General features: G+C 43.3%; 1 protein-coding gene across 1 annotated transcript; it reads right to left on the reverse strand.

The window, feature by feature from the left end:
- Positions 1-8148: 8148 nt before the first annotated feature.
- Positions 8149-23650, reverse strand: gfpt1 (glutamine--fructose-6-phosphate transaminase 1). Its single transcript, XM_035536128.1, has 19 exons — positions 23592-23650; positions 20582-20689; positions 20386-20493; positions 20140-20265; positions 19771-19829; positions 19548-19682; positions 19364-19425; positions 19100-19179; positions 18892-19000; positions 18392-18555; positions 16791-16886; positions 16304-16401; positions 16022-16142; positions 15753-15910; positions 13064-13178; positions 12031-12158; positions 11130-11297; positions 10756-10917; positions 8149-10565 (listed from the first exon to the last, which is right to left on the reverse strand). Exons 1-19 carry the CDS (start codon positions 23596-23598, stop codon positions 10521-10523), a joined length of 2049 nt encoding a protein of 682 aa, XP_035392021.1. The 5' UTR covers positions 23599-23650; the 3' UTR covers positions 8149-10520.
- Between the last annotated feature and the right edge of the window lie 863 nt (positions 23651-24513).

Genomic DNA, 24513 nt, shown 5'->3' on the forward strand with positions numbered 1-24513 from the left:
TATGTTTCAGAATTCTTGCATTCTGCAGAGAAACACATACTGAATTCGCATCAGCTGCCCCAGATGTGTGGGAGTATGTGTGCTTTGGCACGCACACGCATGTTTGAGCGTGTTTATCAATTCAGATGACAGATTAGCAAGCCATTATTTTCATTCACACAATCGTTTACTCTGACCTTTGCTCTTCTAGCGTCTTTCCCAATATCTCCCCATGCTGTCGTGCTGATCTTACACTGCGAGAGGCAAGGCGGATCGCGTCCTGACCCCACCCCACACACAGGCACTCAAATGTGCACAGGATGCCGATGAGTGTTTAAAGAGAGACTTTAAAGAGTTAATGCCACTGTGGACATTTTCGATTTCAAAGCAAGTGAGAAGTGTGTTTCATTCTGCATTAATAAGATGCCTGTGAAACTCTCATGAGAAGCCAAGAATAACAAAGAAATACATTCATGTGACATTAAAGACATTAAAACCCAGTACATAAATGCCTTTGGGATTCTGTGCTACCTAGATCAGTTTTTTATTTGGGGCGGGTTCTTACTTGATTTTTCAGTTAAGTTTATGTACAACTCTGAGGTTTTTGGTCACGTCAGGAACTTGTTCTCAACCTTTGGAAACAGTGCCTGTGGCGAGGGCCTGTACATCGTCTCCTTTTTTCTTTGATGCATTTTAAATACATGTATAAAAACTGTGAGTGAAAACTGCGAAAACACCAGTCAGATACGCCACATTTTTGGATCTCGTACTATGTGTGAACAGAACCTGACCAAAGCTACCAACACTGCAGCCAAAATCCATAAAAACCCGCTGAGGGAAAACAAAGTTAGCTCATACATTTTAAAGACAACCATACCTCAATGCCCAAACTCAAACACGCAACACAAATGTTCCATGTTCAATCCAAAAGACACAAGTCTTAAGGTTAAACCCCAGGCTGCGTAACCAACGCTTAGCCACAGTACACTTAGCACCGCACTCTTACCTCATCTCCATTTTGAAAAGCTCGGGATAGTACTGAATACTCCCCAGCTTCAAAAGGACGAGCTGGCGGTGGCTTCAAACACTGGGAAACATGTAGCAAGATGAGCGAGCACGAAGAGTAAAACAGAAGGAACGACCCACCGTCAGTCACGAAACAGGTGTTCCGCACCTTTTAGCGTGCTGAAAGGTGCCCTTCGGTGTGTTTGCGGATTCTTTTCCCCAAAGTTTTAAATGAAACTTTGTCAGCATCTTCAGTTTGCGATCCACACTGTGAACAAGCTCAGGTGAACATAATAAATCTTAGTGATTTCAGACCAGTTCTTCCTAAACTACGTTATCAAACCACTGATCAATAATGCTGACCTTGTCCCATGTCAGTTGTTAAATTATTAGTTTCAGATTTTGCCTCATCATAGCCTAGATCTTGATTATCTGACTGTTATCATGACTTAACTGACGGTTGCTGACCAAGTCTCGACCTGTCTCTGCTGCTGTGGCTCCTTGCACCCTTTGACCTTTGACACCTACCTCCCATCTCATCCTCCCACTTATCCTGCAGAGGTTCCCTCACCCCTGAGGACACAGAGAAAGCAGTAGGTTGCTGAATGTCAGACAGCTGCTCCTGAATTGTTCCTGTTCCTGATAAAAGACTTCCAGATGGCTTTCGAGCACACTTACATTTTTACACTATTGCATGCCAAATCTGATTTGAAATGAGTGACACACTCTAAATGTATGTATTTAGCCAGAAACTGAGTTGTATTATACAGTATCAATAGGTTGAAGGGGATGGGGGGAGAGACAACTGTATTTGCAGCGTTGTCATTTTGGTGATTATGCTTTGTGCATTTGATGTCTGGCACGAAAGAATGAGAGACTGGTGGTGTAAGAGACAAGATGGACAATCATTCAAAGCTCCCAAAGCAACAAGGCAAACACTGAGTAGTTGAGCTGCACTGGACAAGCACTGGGGCAGGCAACTGTCCTACAGCCTAGAACATTCAACACAACCGTGGTTGAGCAAAGTGCTGCACAGGCTTAAAACAAATACAGTCATAACAGTAACCTAAATCTTAAAACACACAGCAAAACAGTTACATAACAGTTGTTTTAGTAACATAACCTAAGTGATACACTGGCGAATGTGCTTTTTTAAAAAACCTTTTATTCACTCATTATATAAGCATTTTGCACTAAGGGATTGTTAACGTGATTTTTTACATTTTTTTTGGACTCACTAATTCCGCCACCTAGCTCTTCGAGGCCAGACCTCGGGGAGCATTGCCATATGCGTGTCTGCAAGTTCTCAGCGTTTTTAGTAAAAAGCCGGAGAAAGGTCTTGGGTGTCTCTATCCTCATGAATCTCACCAGCACCTTAGTTGCAACAGCTGACTCTGCCGATTTCCTCGGGACCCTGGCTGTCCCTGACAGTTGCTGTAGCGACATGAGGAACAGCTTTTCCCCCAAACCTCAGTTCCAGGCTGACTGAAATGAGAGAACTCGTCTCCTTAATGATTTTTGCCATTCAAGTGTATAAATGTACGTGCTGTCAAATTGTCATAGCAATTAATATTTATACACCAAAAACCTTACACTGAAAAAAACTGAAGACCTCAGAAAGAATGGTTGCTAAGCCCCCTTAAACTCTCTAAACACACCGGCGAGTTACAGATCATGGCTGGCCACAAAACGACTGCGTTCACCACATGGCTGCGACAGCCAAGTCCGTGGTGGGTGGTGAGTACCGGTGACATGCTGCAGAGAATGTCTGTTTCCAGGTTGTCTTTAAAGCTGGTTACTGTTTGGCATCTGTGGAAGGAGAACTGGGTTGACGGTTTCAGCGGGACTGAAAATCTGTACGTGCATGGCCATAAATTCTGCCCCAATGGGTGCCATTTATATATATATATATGTGTGTGTGTGTGTGTGTGTGTGTGTGTGTGTGTGTGTGTGTGTGTGTGTGTGTGTGTGTGATATAGATATAGATATATGTGTGATATAGATATAGATATATGTGATATAGATATATGTGTGTGTGTGTGTGTGTGTGTGTGTGTGATATAGATATAGATATATGTGTGATATAGATATAGATATATGTGATATAGATATAGATATATGTGTGTGTGTGTGTGTGTGTGTGTGATATATATATATATATATATATATATATATATATATATATATATATATATATATATATATCACACACACACACACACACACATATATCTATATCTATATCACATATATCTATATGCATGAAAATGAACAGTATGATACATTTTGTTATTAAGCCAAGTGATCTACACATTGGTGCAATTGCAAATTTAAGATATATGTTTTAAAACAACAATAATAAAAACAATTAAAAATAATAAAATTTACTGAAAAAATATTTGTTACATGGCATCATTCTCCAGTACAACACTTTACCATAAAATATAATCACTAAAATCTTTTAGACTTTTTTTGACATTGTTGTACAACTGAAAAAATACATTTATTCCACTCACTACCTTTGTGCAATATTAGGAGAATGTTCCTAATTGTCAATGTTCCCATCAGTTGTTGATGGGACACTCATTATTGTAACACTGCATCATCGTATCAGCACTGCTGACTAACTAACATCTCTGACCTGCAGGAAAACGTTAATGTCAATACACCATTTTGAGCTGAAAGTGTAATTGTAGAAATAAATACGTTTTACTCAAAAGTGTCAGTAATTGTATGAAGTGGAAAAAGTGAAAACTGATTGATATTAGTGATATTAGTCAGCTTTCAGTCATAGTCATCAATAAGAGGAAGGGTGGCAATGACTCAGCAGTTATTGGGCAACCTCAGAAAAAAGAAAACTATGCTGTGAGAAAATGAGTACTAGTCAGATGATATAAGTACAGAGAATGAGTACTAGTCAGATGATTTAACTACAGAAAATGAGTACTAGTCAGATGATTTAACTACAGAAAATGAGTACTAGTCAGATGATTTAACTACAGAAAATGAGTACTAGTCAGATGATATAAGTACAGAGAATGAGTACTAGTCAGCTGGTTTAACTACAGAAAATGAGTACTAGTCAGATGATATAAGTACAAAAAATGAGTACTAGTCAGATGATATAAGTACAGAAAATGAGTACTAGTCAGATGATATAAGTACAGAAAATGAGTACTAGTCAGATGATTTAACTACAAAAAATGAGTACTAGTCAGATGATATAAGTACAGAAAATGAGTACTAGTCAGATGATTTAACTACAAAAAATGAGTACTAGTCAGATGATATAAGTACAAAAAATGAGTACTAGTCAGATGATAAGTACAAAAAATGAGTACTAGACAGATGATATAAGTACAGAAAATGAGTACTAGTCAGATGATATAAGTACAGAAAATGAGTACTAGTCAGATGATTTAACTACAAAAAATGAGTACTAGTCAGATGATATAAGTACAGAGAATGAGTACTAGTCAGATGATATAAGTACAGATGAGTATTAGTCAGATGATATAAGTACAGAAGATGAGTACTAGTCAGATGATATAAGTACAGAAGATGAGTACAGTCTCATCCTGATGTACAGACTCCTGTTAGCCTTCAAATATGGATGAAGATTCTTTCTTGTCACTAGTTTAGTCATGATATTTCTTTCCAGTTCACTCTGGTTCATTCAGAGTAGAGAGAGAGAGAGAGAGAGAGAGAGAGAGAGGGAGAGAGAGAGAGAGAGATGTAGATAGAGAGAGAGGGAGAGAGAGAGAGATGTAGCTAGAGAGAGGGAGAGAGAGAGAGAGAGAGAGGGAGAGAGAGAGAGATGTAGCTAGAGAGAGGGAGATGTAGAGAGAGAGAGAGAGAGAGAGAGAGAGAGAGAGAGAAATGTAGATAGAGAGAGAGAGAGAGTGAGTATGAGGACACTAACAGGACAGGGACAGCAGGTGATATGGAGATGAGTGAGAAAAGTTAAGACCAAGTAATATCAGAGACTCATCCTAATGTTAATTTAAGATATTTACATTTAATTCCTCTTATATTAGATGATAATAATAATAATAATAATATATTAAAAAGAAATAAGAACCATAAAGCCCTAATTTTAAATAAGAAACATTAAGACTAATAAAGTAGTCCCCACAGTGTGTGTGTGTGTGTGGGGGGGGGGGGGGTGTAATTAATTGTTTAATTTAATTTTAAACACATAACTAAAAAGAAATGAGAGGAGGATAGATGAGTGGGGAGGAGAAGAGAAGAAGTACCAGAGAAGAGAAAGAAAGACATAGAGAAGAGAGAGGATAGCTGATTAATGGAGGGATGAGATGACTGGAGAACAGAGAGAGGAAAAAGGAGATATGACTGGAAGGAAGATTAGAACATGGGACCAGAGGAGGAGGAAAGACGAGCTGAGAGCAGAGCAGAGCAGAGCAGATGTCCCCGAAGCACTTGTAAGTGTACTTGTAAGTAAACAAAAACATCAATCTCCTAAACCTTGGTCACGATATCTGGACTTGTCTTCATATAACAGTACATAGATTTCTGGTTGTTTGATTATCGTTACACTTTATTGATCCCTTAATAATAATAATAATAATAATAATAATCATCATAATTTCATGTCATGAGTAGATTTGGTCTCTCCCAATGCTCAGTTCATGGCTACAGCCTTGTGTTGTAATATTGAATGAGTAGGTTGCCAAAAGTATTTCTTAGATGTTATTTTAAAAAATAATTTATTAATTTAAGTAAAAGTAACTAGTCGTTCCCTCTTATTGATGTATTAATGTGAATATTAGTCAATATAACACTATTCACCTGATTTTAAGGTTTTCAGTTGAAATGACTGAAGTTACTGATGTTTAAAATTACAGTGTCAATGCAGGGAGCCAATCCACTAAATGCTGCAGAGGAGCTGTGGCACGGCCGATGTGAACCTGACCCTGAGAGGACAGAGATATCTTTAGAGAAGGAACGTGAGAAGGACCTAGAGTCAGGCAGGACAATCCCAGAGACACGCACAGCCAGGCACACACGCAAATGTCAATTATTTGAGCATGTAACCAAACATTTCTTTAAAATACAGACTTTGTTAAGGGGAAAACAGGCATCAGTTGTTTTAACAGGACTGAGAAAAATGCAATCATCTTCCACTTAAAAACCTTGTACAAAATGAAGATGCCTGAGATTGACCAATACACATATTGAATAGTTAAATATGCATAGTTAGATTCAGTAGTATTTAAAACAACAAAAAAAAGATAATAAATTAAGTATAATTTGGAAGAGTTCAACATGCAAATGGAACCCGTTGGGTGGAAAGGCCTAAAGACTCTGAGCACTGAGATGTTGACATGCACACATCACTTAGTCTTGCGGTGACATGGCAACCAGATACTGGGTGATGCATAAACTGATGCTCAAAATGAGCGTTAATCCTTCTGAGGCGACAACAAAGCATGAGGCTTCTGGGTTCTCAGAGGGGTTTGTTTTCCTGGGCAGCAGGAAACGTCAAAGATGTGGAGCAGGCCCAAGTGTCGAATTCCAGCAGGCCTGTCAGCAGACTGGCGGCTGGAAACAAACTGTAAAATAAGGCGTTTTCAACTAGCAGTGGAAAATGTCATAATAAGCTCTGATATGCAAACGCGCCGAGATGCAATATTAATCATTACAGCCGTCTAGGAGTAAGCACAAAGATCAGAGAGTTGTTGGATGACATAACACCAAGAGAGCGATGTTAAAATAAGATCTACACGCTATTACTTCTTTTATAGGGCAAAAATGCTACAGAAAACAACAACAACAAAAAAACACCCGGCCCTAATAACTGAAACCACTCGGTTTCTTGGAAGTCGACAAGCCCTGCCTGCCTTGGCCAAGGGTCATAAAAATCAGATTTAATCCACCATAAGCAATCAGGAACACCGAGGGCTTTGAGCGTCTCCTAGATGATGTAACGACCTTTACAACGTCAACGTGGCATGAAAATTCAGATTTCTCACTGGAACGTGGAAAAAAAGGAGACACGTAGCGACGTGTTTGTGCCTTCACTTGTCGTTCAGCTGCGATGAGTTACGCTCATGTGACTCGTGGCTCTGCAGGCCTGCGCTCACTGCCACGCTTCTGTTTGATGGAGGAAAGAACGAAAACCCCACCACAGCCTAAGCCAGTCAAGTGCAACAATCGGAAGAAACCTCCGTAACGCCGTACCACTAGCTAGTGCAATGTTGTTTGGCGTGGCAGCATATGAATGTTTGCGTGCAGAACCCAATGCCGATCAACTACATTTGAGTGTACTTAAAAGTGGGCTTTTATATATTCATAGGAATTTGAGTAGTTTGAGTGTCCGAACTCTACAAGTTTTAACGAGGTTTCTGTCTTTAAGGAGAACCTTGGGAACAGCAGTATTTTATCGACAGTTTGCATGAAACCCTTTAAAAACAATTATTTGAAATGTATTTTTTCTCAAATGAGTAAATCCTTAGTCTTCTTTGCCTGACTTCTGCATGAAGTTGAAAGCTGCAAACTTTCCCCATGATACATGAGGCTATAATCCCCCAAACTCCAGCTCCAGCTCGTTCTGGGCGTGTCCTCACTCAACCACGCCCCCTTCCTCCCCGACATGCTGAGGAACAGGGACTCCACATTCTAGGAACCAGGAGAAGCAGCAGGCAGCAGACAGCTGAGGCGACACCCAGACCTCAATCTTCCTCCCCCTCCCCAAACCTTAGTTAACATCAATCATCTTGATAAGCTCGCAGAAGAGAAATAAAACGTTACATTGCTTGAAAAGGCTAATGTAAGATTTAATGGTTTAAAAAGGTTGCTGAGAGTCTCTTTAAACTGGAAATGACACTTTAAGCAGGAACGCTGTAGCTAGGAGGCTGATCCTTACCCCGTGCTCCTGCTCCCAGAGGTTGTCTGGATGAAATTAAGTTCTCCTTGAGTGTTGAATGGTACCAGAATGCACTGGGCCCTCTCTACTCACAGCTCACGCTGCCTGATAAAGTAATCACAGCTGAAACCTCACTACTGAAGCAGGCACTGCTGTTTGGCTTTTAGTAACTGACGTGTTGTTTTCTTTACAAGCACTGCAAATATACAGAAATTCAGTTGACTTTTTTTTTTTTAAACTATCTACTGTTGCATGACCTAAAAAACACAAGGGAACCATAGGAGAAATAATCAGCATTTTATTGCAACTACTCTGGTTGTAAATAAAACCCAACATCCAAAAAAACAATGGTCTTAGACAGCGCCATCACCTTAATGAGGGACTAAGGCTGTAAAAATCCTTACCAGACACTCAGCACCATTCATTGCCAAGGTCTGTTTACTCTGTTAGAAGGCCTATATAGGATTTTCCACTTTTAAACCCTACATGTTGGATTTTGCAGTGGGAAGACTCAATTATCCCAGGCATCTTAACCTGTTAGGAGCAATGTTGATAAAACCAACAGAGGAAGCAGACACTTAAGAAATGAGGGCACAGACAACGCAAGGTAAAAAGAAAATTCCCTGTGGTGTGCTCCGAGGCATCGGCACACGCCGTGTTCTGCTCAACATCACACTGTATAGAGAGAAGGCTGGGATGCTGACCTGTGGCAGTCTGCTGGTACACTCCTTTGGATGGCCTTTTGGAAGGGCCTGAACTCTACCACGGATTAAACAGACTAAAAAGACAGAAGTATGAACGCTTCTGATTTTTGCTTTTCCCCCCCTCAACTCTTCCGTTTCACACACAGAGGAAAGCGTGCTTTTGGCTACATGTCAATAAGAGCACATGGCTCAGACCCATCTAATCCTTCTAAACGACATTCAAGCAAGATATTTCCTTTTCTATAGCAATGATTGTACAATGGTGTCAATTGTGAATGTTGAAAAATGATATTCTGAACAAATTAGACATATATAAGCATAATTACAACAATAAAAATAACCCTTCTATACCCAATAACAAAAGGACATAATCCCCAAAAAAAGATTGAATATGGTCCCATGGTAACAATAAGAAGGAAAAGATGGAATAGTATAAGGAAGCCCTGCATGTAAACAACAAAACAAAACAAAGCAGAGGTGTGCGTAGAGATGCACCAAGACTAACAGACTCACATCCTTCAAAGTAACAAAGTCCAAGGACAAACAAATCAGCACAATGAAGCAAACAAAAACAATGGGCAAAATGCACGCAGAGGGATGCACTGTGAAGCCAAACCTTAGCAACCGGGCTCAGATGAACAGCTTCCATGGCTTGATCTCAGACTACTGTACACTTAATCTAGGTGGCTTCATTCAGCTTCACAGTACACCCCAGATATCACATGATCCCATAACGGGTAAAAGGCTGTGATGAATAACATTGTCAGCATAGTTACTAAAGTAACAACAAAAAATAATCCCTGTGGTCATGGATCTGTTGTCTAGCTAGAATGCCACGTTTCCCAACTGAAATGACCAGGCACTGAAAAACCCCCATGACCCAGAGGAAACACTGCACGAGTCGCGTTCGGATTCCCCTGCCATCCGGGGGTAGGAGGGCCCGTCTTCACCAAGCGGACGCCTGGACCAGAACTCGAGCTTCTGCATGTGTTGCCACGGTTACGGTGCCACCGCGTTCCCCGTCGGATAAAGGACACTGCATTCCTGACAGCTAAAGGGTAGCAGGTGGCATGGCACGGCGTGCATGTGCTTACTTCATGGAGCCATCATACTTCATTACAGCCATGTTCGTAATCACATTTGGTCGTTCTGACCTCTGCATTAAAAACATCAAAAATCTTCAGCGTGGTGAGTGTCAGAAAGAAGACTGTACAACTGCACTACGGGATGATGACCAACTTGTCCAGAAAGACAGGCCATTTTTCAGGAATACAAGATAAATGACTGACTGCCAAACTTCACTGTTTCTAGCGGTTAAGATGAGCTCTGGACCAGACGACTAAAGGCAAAAAAATATATAGATGCATGCCATCGACTTGATTCCTGGGTTGTTTTTTTGGGGGATTGTTATTTCTAGTGCATTATAAAAATGCACAAGTAGAAGTCTCCACTACCGCTACTGCAGTTGGAATCGCAATCTACACACACAAGGGGTCATTGAAATGTTTTGTCACTTAAGCAGTGGACTGAAAACTTTCAGAATGACGTGTTACTATTCTTAAGGCTAAGAAGAGCTAGCTAAAAGACCTCCGAGTGTAAGGGTGGATATTGAAAGCTGGGTGTCTACGGACAGGACAGAGTCAAACCAAACGTGCGCAAAAGGGGAATGGCTTCAGGACAAGACGCGGGCTTCTACTAGAGCACACACCAAGGCCGGGTTCACCCGCCAGGGAGCCAAGAGGCATCTCAGCCTGTCACCACCAACGAAAGGGATGAAGCAACGAGCAGCAGACGGAGCGGTTCAGAACGTAACAGATGATGTAAAAAGACTCGAGCAAGACCTGTATAAAATTGGGGAAGTATAGAAGACCCTTTACGTTTACTTCCAGTATTCTTACTGTGCGTGTGTGTGTGTGTGTGTGTGTGTTTCACGGAAAGTGAGGGGCTTATTCCACTGTGACGCTCTTGGCCAGATTCCTTGGACAGTCCACCTGCATTGAGAAAAAGGATAACTGATGAATGAAGTCGGTGAAGACACAGCACACTGACAACACTCATGAGGCTCAGTGGAGATTGACAGCAGAGACGACTAGAGGAGATCCATGCAGAATAACGAGAAGAAAAGTGCACGGGGTGGTCCATGTGAGTAGTGTGGGGTGCGCGTGTGTGGGGGGCCCTCACGTCATATCCTCGGAGCACAGCCAGGTGGAAGGAGAGCAGCTGCAGTGGGATGACACTGAGGATGCCCTGCAGACAGTCCACGCAGTGCGGCACCTTTATGGTGCGGCTCGAGTTCTTGATGGTCTCGTAGTCGTCCTTATCGCAGATCAATATAGGCCGGCCCTGGCGACACAGAACCAGCGCGCCATCACAGACGAGGCGGCTTGAACGGTCAGCCTCACAGCCGTTCGAAGTGCTCGGCAATTGCTTTGTGATTACACGTTAGCTTTATAATGCAGAATCCGTTTGTGATGCTGAGGTGCTGTTTGCTTGTGAGAGTTATTTGCTAAATGTTACCCGTCTTACCTGCTTGCAGTGTGGGTGTGGGTGTGTACCTGTCTTGCCACCACCTGCTGCAGAGCATTCTGGCACTTGCTGTATGTGTGGTCTCTCATGATGATCATGATGACGGGCATGAGCTTGTCCACCAGAGCCAAAGGTCCATGCTTCAGCTCTCCAGCCAGGATGCCCTCAGAGTGCATGTACGTGATCTCCTTGATTTTCTACACACACACAGTTAACAAATACTGCTTGAATACCACAGTACAGCCTTACATACTTACAGATGGTCAAAAGATACTGTTCTAAGTGGACTCATGGCAGAACCCCCAACTGTCTCTGCAAACCCTGACTACAATGAATACAGTAGCCATCCAAACTAAAAAGCCCATGAAACCTCAAGTTCTAGCTGCCAGGAGCCCCAAGTGTTGTGCAGCCTCAGCAGAACAGCGAGGTCACGGGTTGTTTTCAGGACGACCGGCACATTTTTGTTTGAGGAGTCGGCTGGCGCGACAGAGCACGCATGGCCAGCCTCTTGTCTAACCCTGCCTCTCCTTCTACTCTCGACCGCCGATCTGGTCGCCCACACAGTAAAGCAGCATGTGAACTCGGCAGGACCCGTTTAAGGCCGCAACACCACGGTCCTCAGATCTTCAGACGAGCTTTCGAGACACAGACGGGGCCTTTACAAAAGCACTCGAGGAAGTTACTGTAATAGGCCATGTTATTAATCTGCAGCTACTGTGCCATTACTCGGCTCTGCCAAGAGAGTGCAGCGCTAACCTACGCTGCATCACGAAACACATGTTGTGCTGTCGAGTACAGTGGGCCGTAAATCCGCCTCACTGGGTGCCCCCGTCCGAGGCACTTTCAGGTCGGGCCCTGCTGTTTGGGGGAGGGCAGGAAATGCGTGTAGCGCGGAGAACCAGTGACGGATGGGTGAAGGAGTGGCCTCACCAGCGCCCCCTCCAGGCAGGTAGCGTAGTGGTATCCTCGGCCCATTATGAGGACGCTCTTCTGCTGGTACAGCTCGGTGGCAAGCTTCTGGATCTCCTCATCCAGACTCAACGCCTCCCTTATCAGATCTGATTGGAGAAAGAAAGAGTGGGAGTTTCTCTTTTTTGCATATCTGCTTGTTTGTTTATTGTGACGTCGCTTTGTTGGCGTATTTTGGTTCAGTTCGGAATTCTTCCCGTCAAGCCTTAAGTATGCACCAAAACATACAAACAGGGGATCAGACTTAGAGATGAGAAAACAGGAAAAGGCTATTGCAATTCATCTCTGTCTTTTGTGCACAGACACACACACCCAGAGTACGAGAAAGTTCAAGTGAGAGAGAGAGAGAGAGAGAGAGCGCGCGAGAGAGAGAGAGCAAGTGAGGGCAAGATAGAGATAGCATCAGCAGTTTTGAGTCTAATGCAAATACTGGGCAGCTGGAATACGAGGAACTGTAGCAGTACACTGCCAAGATTTTGCTGACCTAATTGGCTTTAGCCCAACTATTAAACTCCACAGACAGGAGGTGGGGAGAGAGAGCGCGCGCAAGTGTGTTTGTGAGTGAGAAAGAAGGGGGAAGGGTCTTCCCATCAGACACTTGTGGTCCAGTTAAAAGACCCAGCAGTGAGGGTCAGAGCTGGATACGTCTCTCTCACTCACACACACACACACACACACTTCGGCCTTTATGGGCATTTTCAGTGACGTCTGTATTACTGTGACTAAATGATGCTACACCTAACCCCCATCACAATAAATAACATTTTTTAGATAACAGTTTTTAAATAACAGCTTTTTTTTTCAAAACAAGCATAATGGCCAAATTCCCTTGCATGTTTTACGTCACAAACGTGTGTGTGCTCAGACACAGCTAGAGACAGGGTGTGTGTGTGTGTGTGTGTGTACTCAGACACAGCTAGAGACAGGGTGTGTGTGTGTGTGTGTGTACTCAGACACAGCTAGAGACAGGGTGTGTGTGTGTGTGTGTGTTCACCTGGAAGAACTTTGAGGCCCTGTATAATCTCTCGTCTCCGAGGCTGCACAGAGATTCTGTCATCACACATGAGCAGGGCAAACATGATGAGAGCCACAAACTGGCTGGTGTAGGCCTACAACACAAACACACACACACACACACACACACACACACACTTACTTTAACAAAACCTTAAAGCAAAGCTAAAAGGTATCCAGCCCCCAGCTCTTCTCCAGCCGGGGATGCATTTCACGTCGTGTTTAGAAGCAGGGTACAGAAAAAAGGGTAAGAGGCACTCAGATGTAAGCAGAGCCCAAAGATGCAGAATGCAGAGGGGCAGGTGAAAGAGTGCCATCTTCACTCACTCACTATGACAAACAAACCTCCTGGTGTCCCTTTTGCATACAAGAGCTGTTTTTATGATCAAGTACAGCAACAGCCAACATCGTGGTAACAATAATGAAATATTGTGGCTCCCTAAATAAGGACAGAGGACAGGGTGAGGTGGCTGTAGACGTGCAACTCATTACAGCAGCGTTACAGCCTGGTCCGTTACACCCAGCTGATATCAAATCTCCAGTGTTCACAGCATAACTCTGAACTGACTAACTCAACTCTACAACTGTAAATCTCTAACATACAAGACAGAGAGCACAAATGCAATCAAACGTGGCTAAATATTTACAGCTTTCCCAAATCGTCTCGGGGGAAACTAAAAGAAACCTGAGAGCCCAACCAAGGCAGTTTGTCATCGCGTACATCAAAAAGAAAGCAAGTGGGAGGCAGAGGACTGGGGTCGGATCTCTCAGCCATACTTCACATCCACACTGACCATGATGGTGACCCTCTCTCTCTCTCTCTCTCTCTCTCACTCTCACTCTTATGCACAGGGACACACACAGCAGGAGGACATAGAGGCAGCAGGGCTGCTGCTTGCTGGAATGTAGGAACAGTCGTTCCCTTCAGCCTCCCTCCACACTCCGCCCTCCAACCCATGAAACAAAAAAGGTATTAGACCAATCTGGCAACCTCAGGACTAGGACAGAGCTGCTCACTGAACTGACGACTTAGTCCGACATCACTCCCGATAGTCCGCGGTTTTATTGAAGGGCATCGCTTTTACAGCAAGAATTTCGATACATCAAAATGCAACAAAATGGTGACTGACTGCAAAGAGCCGGATGTCATTACCCGAGAAGCCCCTACTAGGGTGCCCATCTTTGTACACCCAGCAGATATTTTACAGAGCTATATAAGTGTCAGCACTCGCGCCGCCTGTGGATAGGTGCTGCTTTTAAACCAGACAGAGAGGGTCTCGCTTTGAATTTTATTTTGCAGTAAACCAACACTTCCATACGTTTACTAGACTGAGTTTGGCTGCAGGATCAACATGGGATTTTAGTCAGAGTGGCTGCCTCTGGAATGAGCTCTCCGATAGGAAAATCCCTGGAGGGAATCATTACTTCAGGGAAGCCATGAAGTTGAACGACATTTAACATCTTAATAGCCTTCACAGACTCAATCTGGCAACCCACGCAGGTGGGGAGGTTTGGTAGGAGGTAAAAAAAAATCAAGAACGGATGAATGGGTTTATACTTCTTCACTGAAGGAGAAAGGCTAAGGCTAAGGGGGGGGGGGGGTCCAGTGGAAGATGACCATTCCAAATCGTTCTCTCTCTCATGAACATACACACACACATGCAAGCACACACATCTGACCAGTGAATGCACATCAAACAAAACCTTATTAGGAGAGGAATGTGGTTTTATTGCTGATAAATTAGGCTAGTGCCAATTCCACATATTTCAGTATTTGAATTATGACTCACCAACATGAATGATAAGTCAACATTGTCATTATGCCCTGCCCTCTATTGTCCCTATTGTTTATACAGTATAACCAGCAGCTATAAAATAACTGCTATGATGATGTTTATGTAGCTTTTACAAGCCTCTGCTGGAGTTTACATTTTAACAACACCGCATCACACTGGAGGTGGTATGTGGAGGATTAATCATTTAACAATATAGTGACCAACACCACTGTCATTACTTTGAAACTCCTTGGCTGCCTGTCACAGTGCATATACCTACCTGCCAAGTACCTGTTTGGTAGGTAAAACCTGACCTTGTGTTGGTTTTCTTGACTGATTTTATATATGGTGCACAATGGTTCACCATTTCTCAAAAAACACCATTTGTTTGAAAATCTGATATTTTAGGTCTTCCTTATGCAGAAGTATACAAGGATCTAAAGGGCTCTCTAACATTAAGGCCTCTCTGATTCCCTTGTGTTTTTTCCAGCTTACTTAGAGACATAAGGACTCTGCTGAAAGAAACAGTCTCCCTTCTTACTTTCCAAAGAAACACTTAGAAATACCATTGTTCAGCATTGACCATGTGTGAAAATCTGATATTTTAGATCTTATTTATGTAGAACTATACAAACATCTCAAGGGCTCTCAAACTAAGGCACCTCTGTACATGCTTAATTTACTTATATACAACCTTAGAGACTTAAAGACTGCTTCTTCAGCAGTCCCCCTTCTTTTTAATTTCCAAAGAAGCACTCATCTAAGAGCAAGGAAGTAAATGTTTATTGGAAGTAAATGTTTATTTCTTAAGAAAGCTTACAGAGATGCACTTGTTTTTTTGTTTACGATGCTCTTTGCATGCATGTTAGAGGAGTGGTGTGTGTGTGGGCTCACCTTGGTGCTGGCTACTCCAATCTCAGGGCCAGCATTGATATGGACCCCGCAATCAGTTTCACGGGAGATAGAGCTTCCCACTGTGTTGGTGATGCCCACCGTCAGGGCCCCACGCTCCTTACAGTACCGTAGGGCCAACAGGCTGTCCGCCGTTTCGCCTGAACAAACACCACCAAAATAAAAAAATACTCAGGTAAAAACTAAGACAAACAGACAAAAAAAAAAAAACCCACAATGGGGGGGGGGGAAGGAACATGGATTTCTGGTACCTGATTGGCTGATGAAGAAGCACACATCGTCCCTGAACACAGGCGTGTTGCGGTCCAGGAAGTCACTGGCCAATTCCACCATGACGGGCAGTTCGGTCAGCTCCTCCAACACCTGACGAGTCTGAAAGCGAAAGACAATATGACTGAGGAAGTTTAGCAGCTAACGGCTTTTAATTGTAAGAGGGCTGCGTTACTGCGTAAAATGTACTCGCAAGTTATTTTTGTGTGACTGGCTTTATGGTGTGTGTGTGTGTGTGTGAGTTCATGCGATCCTGCACTCACCGCAACACCGGCGTGGTAGCTGGTTCCACATGCGATGAGGATGAGTCTCCGACACCTCTGGATCTCCTTGATGTGATCTTTCAGTCCTCCCAACGTCACTACACACACACACACACAGGTAAAAACCATCTAATTTTCCTTACAGCGTAAGCCAACCTAAAAAAGTTGGAATCGTACCAAGGAGAATATCTTTTACCAAGGAGAACATCTTTCAAGATATTCTCCTTGGAGAATATCTTTCAAGGAGAATATCATTTCCTGATTACTGTTTGTTTTCCCCAGGAGGAAATCCACTGTGCCCATTAAACTTGAATTTCACATTCCCTTCTGGAAGCAGAGGGGCAACCTCACCAGGAAATGTCTCTTGTGTTAAGCCCTGCTATCCAGCAGACAGCCTGCCTTTTTCATGGCAGACTGGCTCTCTGAGGTGAGCATGGGGTGTGGGTGTGCATGTGTGCATTTGGGATCGGGGTGGGCATCTTCTCACCTGTGTTATCGTCAAAGTTTACTCTGCCTCTCATGGTGTTTACCACAGACTCGGGCTGCTCGAAGATCTCTTTCTGCATGAAGGAGCTGTAGTTACCTGCGCACAGGTGGGGTGGGGGGGGGGGGGGAGAACAGGTCTGTGTCGGCGCAGACAGGCATGGGACCATTCCGATTTATCTGAATAAAAAAACTGCACCGTGGTGGCCAAGAGTATAAACATGTAAAAGAGCGCTGACCTCAGATCAGCTCAACCTGTCCAAAACCAGATCCTGGACCCACTTTTTACAGTTTGTCTGTACAAGTAGCTCTTTATTTTCTTGAGTGAGTAGTTCCTTGTGACAAGGGGATAACAAAAAATCTAATTGGACTCTAAAGTTACATTGTGGCATAGACATCAGCTTGGACTGTCGTCAGCAACACAGAGCTCTTCCAGCTGCCTCGTGGCCGGTTCAAGCGCTTAGGTAGTGACATGACACCGATTACAAATGAAGAGGCTCGTTAGGGTGAGTGGGTATAGGACTGGGGTTTCCCATCAGCCTTAGCGGGCAGAGAAACTGTGACGCAGCCTGCCACAGCTGAAATGTAGGTCACGAGAACAGGGCTATTTCATAAACACTAAAGGGGTTGGGGGGGGGGGGGAGACAGAGAGAGGGGGGGGGGGCCAGAGGAAGGAGAATGGAGAATGGAGAGAGAGAGAGAGAGAGAGAGAGAGAGAGAGAGAGAGAGAGAGAGAGAGAGAGAGAGAGAGAGAGAGAAAAAGCATACTACTGCCCCCTGATGGCTAAGATCGATTCTAAAAGTGTGAACTCTAAATAAACAAGAGAACCAGATCAAACCAGCAACAAACAAATCAAGTATTACTGCAAGAGTTAAATGAGTTGGTCTTGTCATGGCAGCTACGCTGATATCAGCATGCATCCACCCACTAAACATGTAGTGGTTCAACAGGTAGGGGTAGCCGGTAGTGGTTAGCTTCCATCTTCTCTTATGGCACTCATAAGTTAGACCTGTTTGTGCACATTCCTGTTGCATGTGAATTAGTCAGATGACGGAATCAGACAACAACACATGACAAGAAAACCCTTGTTTTTTCCAACAAGCGAAATTTAAATCCTCTTTTCACCACCAGTGCTGAGAAACAGTGTTTACAAAAAGCCCAAATCATCTGACTGAACATTCATTGTTCTTGGAATCTTAAATTTAACACTTTCAGCAGCTACTGATGCCAAGAATGTATTATTCAATTTTCAATTAGAATTCTCAGAATCAGATTTTCACAGAAGAAAAAGTGTGGCGTCATGTGACAGTCATGTGCAGGAATAAGAAAGAAAGAAATCTGAACTAGCTACCACTCCCCGCAAGGGATGTCCCAGTGGGTTTTTACTTTCTAACTCCATTCCTAGAAGGATGATGGGTTTAAAGAATGTTTTTGGTCTTCACAAACAAGGACCTCAAAGCCAACAAAACCAGGACAAATTTTTTCCACCTCAAAACATTCATAAATCTGAGAGCAAACCAAAAACATGTGAGGTGAGACTCTCAAACTGCCAAGAAAGTCGGTTTACTATGCCAGGTCCTAGTGCCCACCCTGTTCCTCCTCACCCTTCATGATCTGCTGCAGCTCCATCTGCAGGGTCTGGATGGCACGCGCCGGGTGGTCACCCGCTGTGCGCTTGATCCGGTGGATAGACAGACGCCCATCCATCACCGCCGCAATGTCATCATCTTCCAGAAAGATGACACGGTTGGTGTGCTCAATCACGGCACTGGAAGGATTAATTTCAGCTGAAAACCAGTTCACTTCAGGGAGACACTACAGAGCAGTTTTGACGCTGGCTGCATTAAATCAATCACATAGATTTAAGGGGTGGCAGCAAAAACAGCAAGCTCTAAAAAGAGTGAGGCGGGTCAAGATGATTTCAGGAAAAACAGCTGCTGTGTAAGAGATCAACACTGACATTCGGATATGCACATCAGGACAATAATGAGCTACCAAGGAAGTTTACAAAACTTGGAGGCTCAGAGACATGTACCATGACCAGTGTCAAACTGTACTGTAGAGAGAGAGAGAGAGAGAGAGGGGGGGGGAGACAGATGGACACCTGGCATCAGAGGCGAAGTAGTATTCAACAGATTTCTCATCCACAGGAAACAGGCAAGTGTCCTGACCCATCCTGGGAAGAGTGGTGCAGCTTTTCTTATCCTTACCAGCTAAAAAGAGAAAGAAAAGGAAACAGCAGAACTCTAACTAATAACAAAAATGGGTACGAGATTTGAGGCACATGCGCAGTCCCTGTGCGGTTCACTCACAGGAGCGGTAGAGGATGGGAATGTGGTCCGTCGAGAGCTTGTGGTCACTTTTCACGCCCATCAGCAGTGGACTTCCTCTCCTGGAGGGACACACGAAGTAGCCGTCGGCGACGCCACTGAGCAAGTGACTCTCGTACAAAGGCAGATTCGAGCATCCTACTACAGCAGTACAGCACTGCCAAATTTGTCTAAGTCAGCTAAAATGCCCTCACTCATCGCACTTGACCAACTCAGTTCAATTTGCATTTATATGACGTGCGGTACCTCGTTCCCACGGCCTCTCCTGGGAAGTGGACACTCTTGAAGACGAGCGCAAACGCTCCCTCCTGATATTAAAAAACCAGAGCGGGGAAAACCCCCAGAAAGTGAGCCCACCTGAAAACAAAGCCTTACATCTTCTGGTCCCTTGTGGGGTCAATGGTGAAAAGGCAAACAGTGTGACTCTCACCAGCTGCTGGGTGACCTGCTCCACGAGCGTGGCAAAGCTGATGTCATCACTCTCACGGTTATCATACATATACTTCACAAGCTTAGCAATGGACTCTGTGTCCGTCTCTGACTCAAACTCGTAGCCTTTACTCTCCTGGGACGCAGAAATATTAGAGATGGGTGTACAGCTGGAGAGAGGGATGACTAAACGGGTGGTCAGAGGGGAAAAACAAGAAACTCACCAAGAACTTTCTCAGGTCTTTGTAGTTGGTGATGATCCCGTTATGAATGACAATGAATTCTGTTGGGAACAGCAACCAATTTGTCACAAAGACATTTTAGACAAGTGATCAGACACACCGCTGATTAAAGTTTTAGAGTTGCAGATGATACAAAAATTGTGCCCTAGAATTAAGCCCTGTTGAAGTGTATTGGAGGCGAGTTATTGGCCCCATCTGTAATATAAATATAATATAAAACCAGGCATCTGTCAAAAAACATCTTAGATCCAATTTAAACTACCCCAAACGCTGAAACAAATATAGATTTTTTGTTTTGACACTTGAGTGCTCCTTTATATAGCCTTGTAAATAATTTGGAAAGGGAGATACCATTGTGCTTGTCAGATCTCTGTGGGTGACTGTTGACAGGACTAGGGACACCATGTGTGGCCCAGCGAGTGTGCGCGATGCCGAGGTGCACATCAAACTCCACATCCAGATCAACATCCTGCTGCTCTGTAGGAGTCACACCACACACACACACACACACACACACACACACACACTCTCAGCTAAGAATAAAATGATACCACCACGTGTCAGCTTGCAGGGAATGTCAGTTCGTCTGGATCTTACTGTGGATCTCCTCGTCCAGGACCTTCACTTTGCCTTGCTGTTTGATAAGCTGGATGGCCTTGGCATTGTTCTCCCATTCCTTGCTATTGCCTCCGTCAATACCCACTCCTGTATCCCAACACACCCGACCCGCAGCACAGTGTATACTTAACGTGTTCCCAAAGAGGTTTTGTGTAATTTGAGGAAGGGTGTGTACCTGCCGAGTCATAGCCGCGGTACTCCAGCCGCCGGAGACCTTTAAGAAGAGTCTCAAGGATCTCACGACGAGTGCGAGGCACGTGATAGTTCAGATATGCAAAGATTCCTGCAAAGAGAGAGAGAATACAATACACCTCACGCACACAGGTAAAAATTCATGCAGAGAGAAGATAGTACCCCTCACACACACACACACACACACACACACACACACACACACACACACACACACACACACACACACACACACACAGATGGAATGACTGATTGCTTGTACATCAGGGTGGTTTGCTCAACTGAAAAACCCCATGTACCAGATTACTGGTCTGTAGACATGTCCAAGCCCGATTGATTCTAAAAGCCACAGTTGACAAAGATGCATACAGAGGCTTCCAACAAGGAATTATTCAGAGTGAAAAATGGTTCATGGGTTCTGGGTTTACTGGTACGACCACTGTCCTTTCTGCATTTTCTACCTATTGCCAGAATATTGCTCCTACAGTCTACTACAGTCAGGTCAAGTCTTCAAACTAATTTTTAACCCTCAGGTTAATGGCAAGAACATTTGTTTTTGAATGGTACAGAACTTCAGCAGTCATTTTTATGTCAAGGATTTATGATCCCAGCCTCACTGAAAATCACTGATTTCTGAAAGTAAATGAATTTGAATTAATAGATTAAAAAAATAAAATAAAATAAAAACCTGCTGAAAAACTTTAACCACCCTTAACAACTATCTATAAATATCCTGAAATATCCTGTCTGTGAGGCAGACCTTCCACACAGCCTACAATCCCAGATCAGAAACAACTGGTCTGATGCCCCAAACAGCAGCCAGGGGAAAAATTCCACCTTATCGCAAACACACACAGACACTCTCTCTCCTCTTGCCTTGGGGCAGAGGAAGTTTAAGACCTGATAAAACCAAATGTAGAGATAAACTATCAGCATTATTTGATAGAGAAGGAGACAGTGAGAGAAACCACTTGAGAACTGGTTTAACCCAAAACACAGCAGGGAGGACTGCTCCACTATAACATGCAGTACTAGGCTTCAGCTATATTTAGACAGTTGCTCCTTTACAAAATATTCTATCCGAATATGCACTGTTTTCCAAGGCTTGCATCACTGTTTCTGCAGACTCCCACATTTTAAAAGCAGGCCCAGCTATAACACCGTAACTTAAAAATATTCCATTCCCAGAAAAATGTATTTTCAGATTTCAGTTTTTAATATCTGGCAAAACGTATATTTGCCACTACTAACAGAAAAACTGCACTGACTAAATTCTCCGAACAGAAACTCCAACTGTGGCATTTACAGCCGAGATGACAATAACTGGGATGATTTTAATAGGCATCAGACACGGTAGGTTATTTGGTCAGCTCTATTGAAGATAGAGAACCAGAGAAAGACTAAAAATGGTACAGAATGAGTTACTGTGAGGAACTTCATCGACATGGCAAACTGACCCACTACTGCTATATTATTCCAGAATGGCGGGGAAGGGCCAGGAAATTGAGAAAAGCATGTTTTTTTTTTTATTTAAGGCCAGAGAACCAGTTTATTCCTATCTACCAGTTATTTGAGACACAGCATATGTTTTAACAAGAATAGCTGTTCACTGGGGTCTTGCGATACCAAATAAGCCATATGAAACCTGACTGAAGAGACTGTATACGCAGAATGCCTTTCAATGAAAGAACGCATTAGAGAGAGAGACTGCTTAGTTCATTTCATTAACTGCATCTAGCCCATAGCAAATATATGCAGGACACTGTGTGTGGAAAGAAATCCAACAGAAGTGCCACTGACTAGAGTGGGCTTGTGGGTGTTGTCTGTGTGGATTATGGGTTTGGTAGGTCACGTAGGGTAGTTACACAAGGCCGTGCTTTGTATGCAAAGATGACTATGGAAAATGAACCAGAGATGGAATGGGTCAATAAAGTAAGACTGTGGGATATAAAAAAGGACCAAAGCCAATCAAAGCATGTGCAGGCATTGTATGTTTCTGAACATACAAATCCATAAAAAGAAGATGCAAATCTGCAGAGTAGCAAGTATCTTACCCAACACTGTTTTTTAAAAACACACTCCCTACATGGCGACAAAATTCTGTTTAAACCACTCTCGCGCTCCCGGAAAATCAACATATTCTTACAGTTTCCACATAGTCAAGCCTCAGGTTATTACTGTCTCCACTCCCATCCTGAGCGTCTTGGCTGCATATGTGCTTCTCCCTAAGGCCACACATTAATGAAGCCGCCATCTAAGTTTTAACGTGCCCCTTCCTGATCTACCAGTGGCTGCCAGGCCCTTGAGCTAATTAAAAAAATAGTCATTTATCGGTGTCCAGGGAGTTGAAGAAAACCAAAGAGGAATACGCACTGCAGCAACATATGGAGAGAAGGGGTCAGTCGCATCCACTTAGTCGGCTGAAGCCTGTACGAGTGTAACTTAGTTATCCAGCCAATTACTTATCTAAACGGCGGCGCATTACAACCGTAACAGCAAAACAACAGCACGTTTCTGGGTTATAAATAAACGAAAAGAACAGTACGTTTCTAGCTTTCAAATAAACGAAAAATAACAGTGGGTTTCTAGATTATATAGCACGGACCTGCACAGAGACGACTCTCGCTGTCTCTAGTTAGCTAACCTCTCCTGTCAAGATAGCCATGACTTCTGTCCGTTTTGTCTAGGTCTGGCACACAGTGCAGTCAACGTGTGTGTGTGTCATTTGTACATCAACTGTCCGATAACCCTAAATGACAGTGCTGACAAACAGCCATGTAGCCATGCTGTGTGGGTTAGCTTTAGGGCTAAACGTCAGTGATTTCTGCCTCGACCATAGCTAGCCAACCACGATATTATGCTTTCGTCCAAACACGCAACTTTTTTTTCCTTTCTTAGCATTACGTTCACAGGCGAAATAAAACGCACTAGTCCGCATAAGCTTTCGTACGAGTGAAAGAACAGTTGTAATTTCGGCTTCCTTTCGTACTCACCACACATGTCTTCGGTCCTGTCTCAAACTACCGTTGCGTTGCTACTCAGCTTCCCAATCGGTGTCGCACACGTCCCGCCCCGTCGATTCCTATTGGACGAGAGCCACGCTAGACCCTCGTAAGCCATCTCTGATTGGTAGAACTCGTTTCACTCTCCGCGCTACCTGCCTACGAAACCAGTTTATACGTGGCACCAGGCTACGTCCATGATGTAGGCCAACACCTGCTTTGCAATGCATCAGTGTAGTAAGAAAGGTACATTTCAATTCTGTATAGTGAGCCATATCTGAAATATCATACTCCCCTTTGTATGCTATACTTATCAAATGAGTCTATAACAATACAAGTACAAATTTGATAATAAAGGGTAACAAGTATAATATGGAAGTTAGTATTGATAAGGTGTGAGGCAATGTTTAAACTGTAATTAACTGGACACTGGCATTTCAAATCCAAATCCACTAGAGCAGAGGCAAAAGAAATGATGCCTATTATTAGAAATGGTGAATGCTTAATGACAATGTTTCTTAATCAAAATAAATAAAACATTCATTGTTTAGATGCAGTTTTAATTTGCATTCATTTTACATTTTATGTCTGTACACTGAAGTAAAGCATTTTAGTAATACAATCTAAAGGAAGACATTGACCATCCACTATTAGATTTGTTTATGTTGAAGTTACAGAGAAAAAAACTAAATGTATCAGAAGTGCTAATCACTGGCATTCTGAATGTACATCCATTACAGTATAATGAAATAGAGAAAAAGAGGCAGCGAACCATGTTCTAGTATCCATGCCTTGTATATTTGGAGTCGAAAAGGTTATTTCAAGCTTATTGATGAGCTTTACTGATGTGACTCCCTACTTGGCGAGCTCTCTAATGTTATGAAGTCCTCTCTGTCAAATGGCCTGTATGGTT

This window comes from Electrophorus electricus, chromosome 18, assembly GCF_013358815.1.
Source record: "Electrophorus electricus isolate fEleEle1 chromosome 18, fEleEle1.pri, whole genome shotgun sequence".
Classification (NCBI taxonomy): Eukaryota; Metazoa; Chordata; class Actinopteri; order Gymnotiformes; family Gymnotidae; genus Electrophorus; species Electrophorus electricus.

Excerpts from the sequence above, each read along its gene's own strand:
- gfpt1 (XM_035536128.1), bottom strand. Across the intron at positions 11,298-12,030 it reads CCTGCCTGGAGGGGGCGCTG|AAAATCAAGGAGATCACGTA; the intron begins GTGAGGCCACTC and ends GTGTGTGTGTAG. Across the intron at positions 10,918-11,129 it reads AGCAGGTGGTGGCAAGACAG|GGCCGGCCTATATTGATCTG; the intron begins GTACACACCCAC and ends CTGTGTCGCCAG.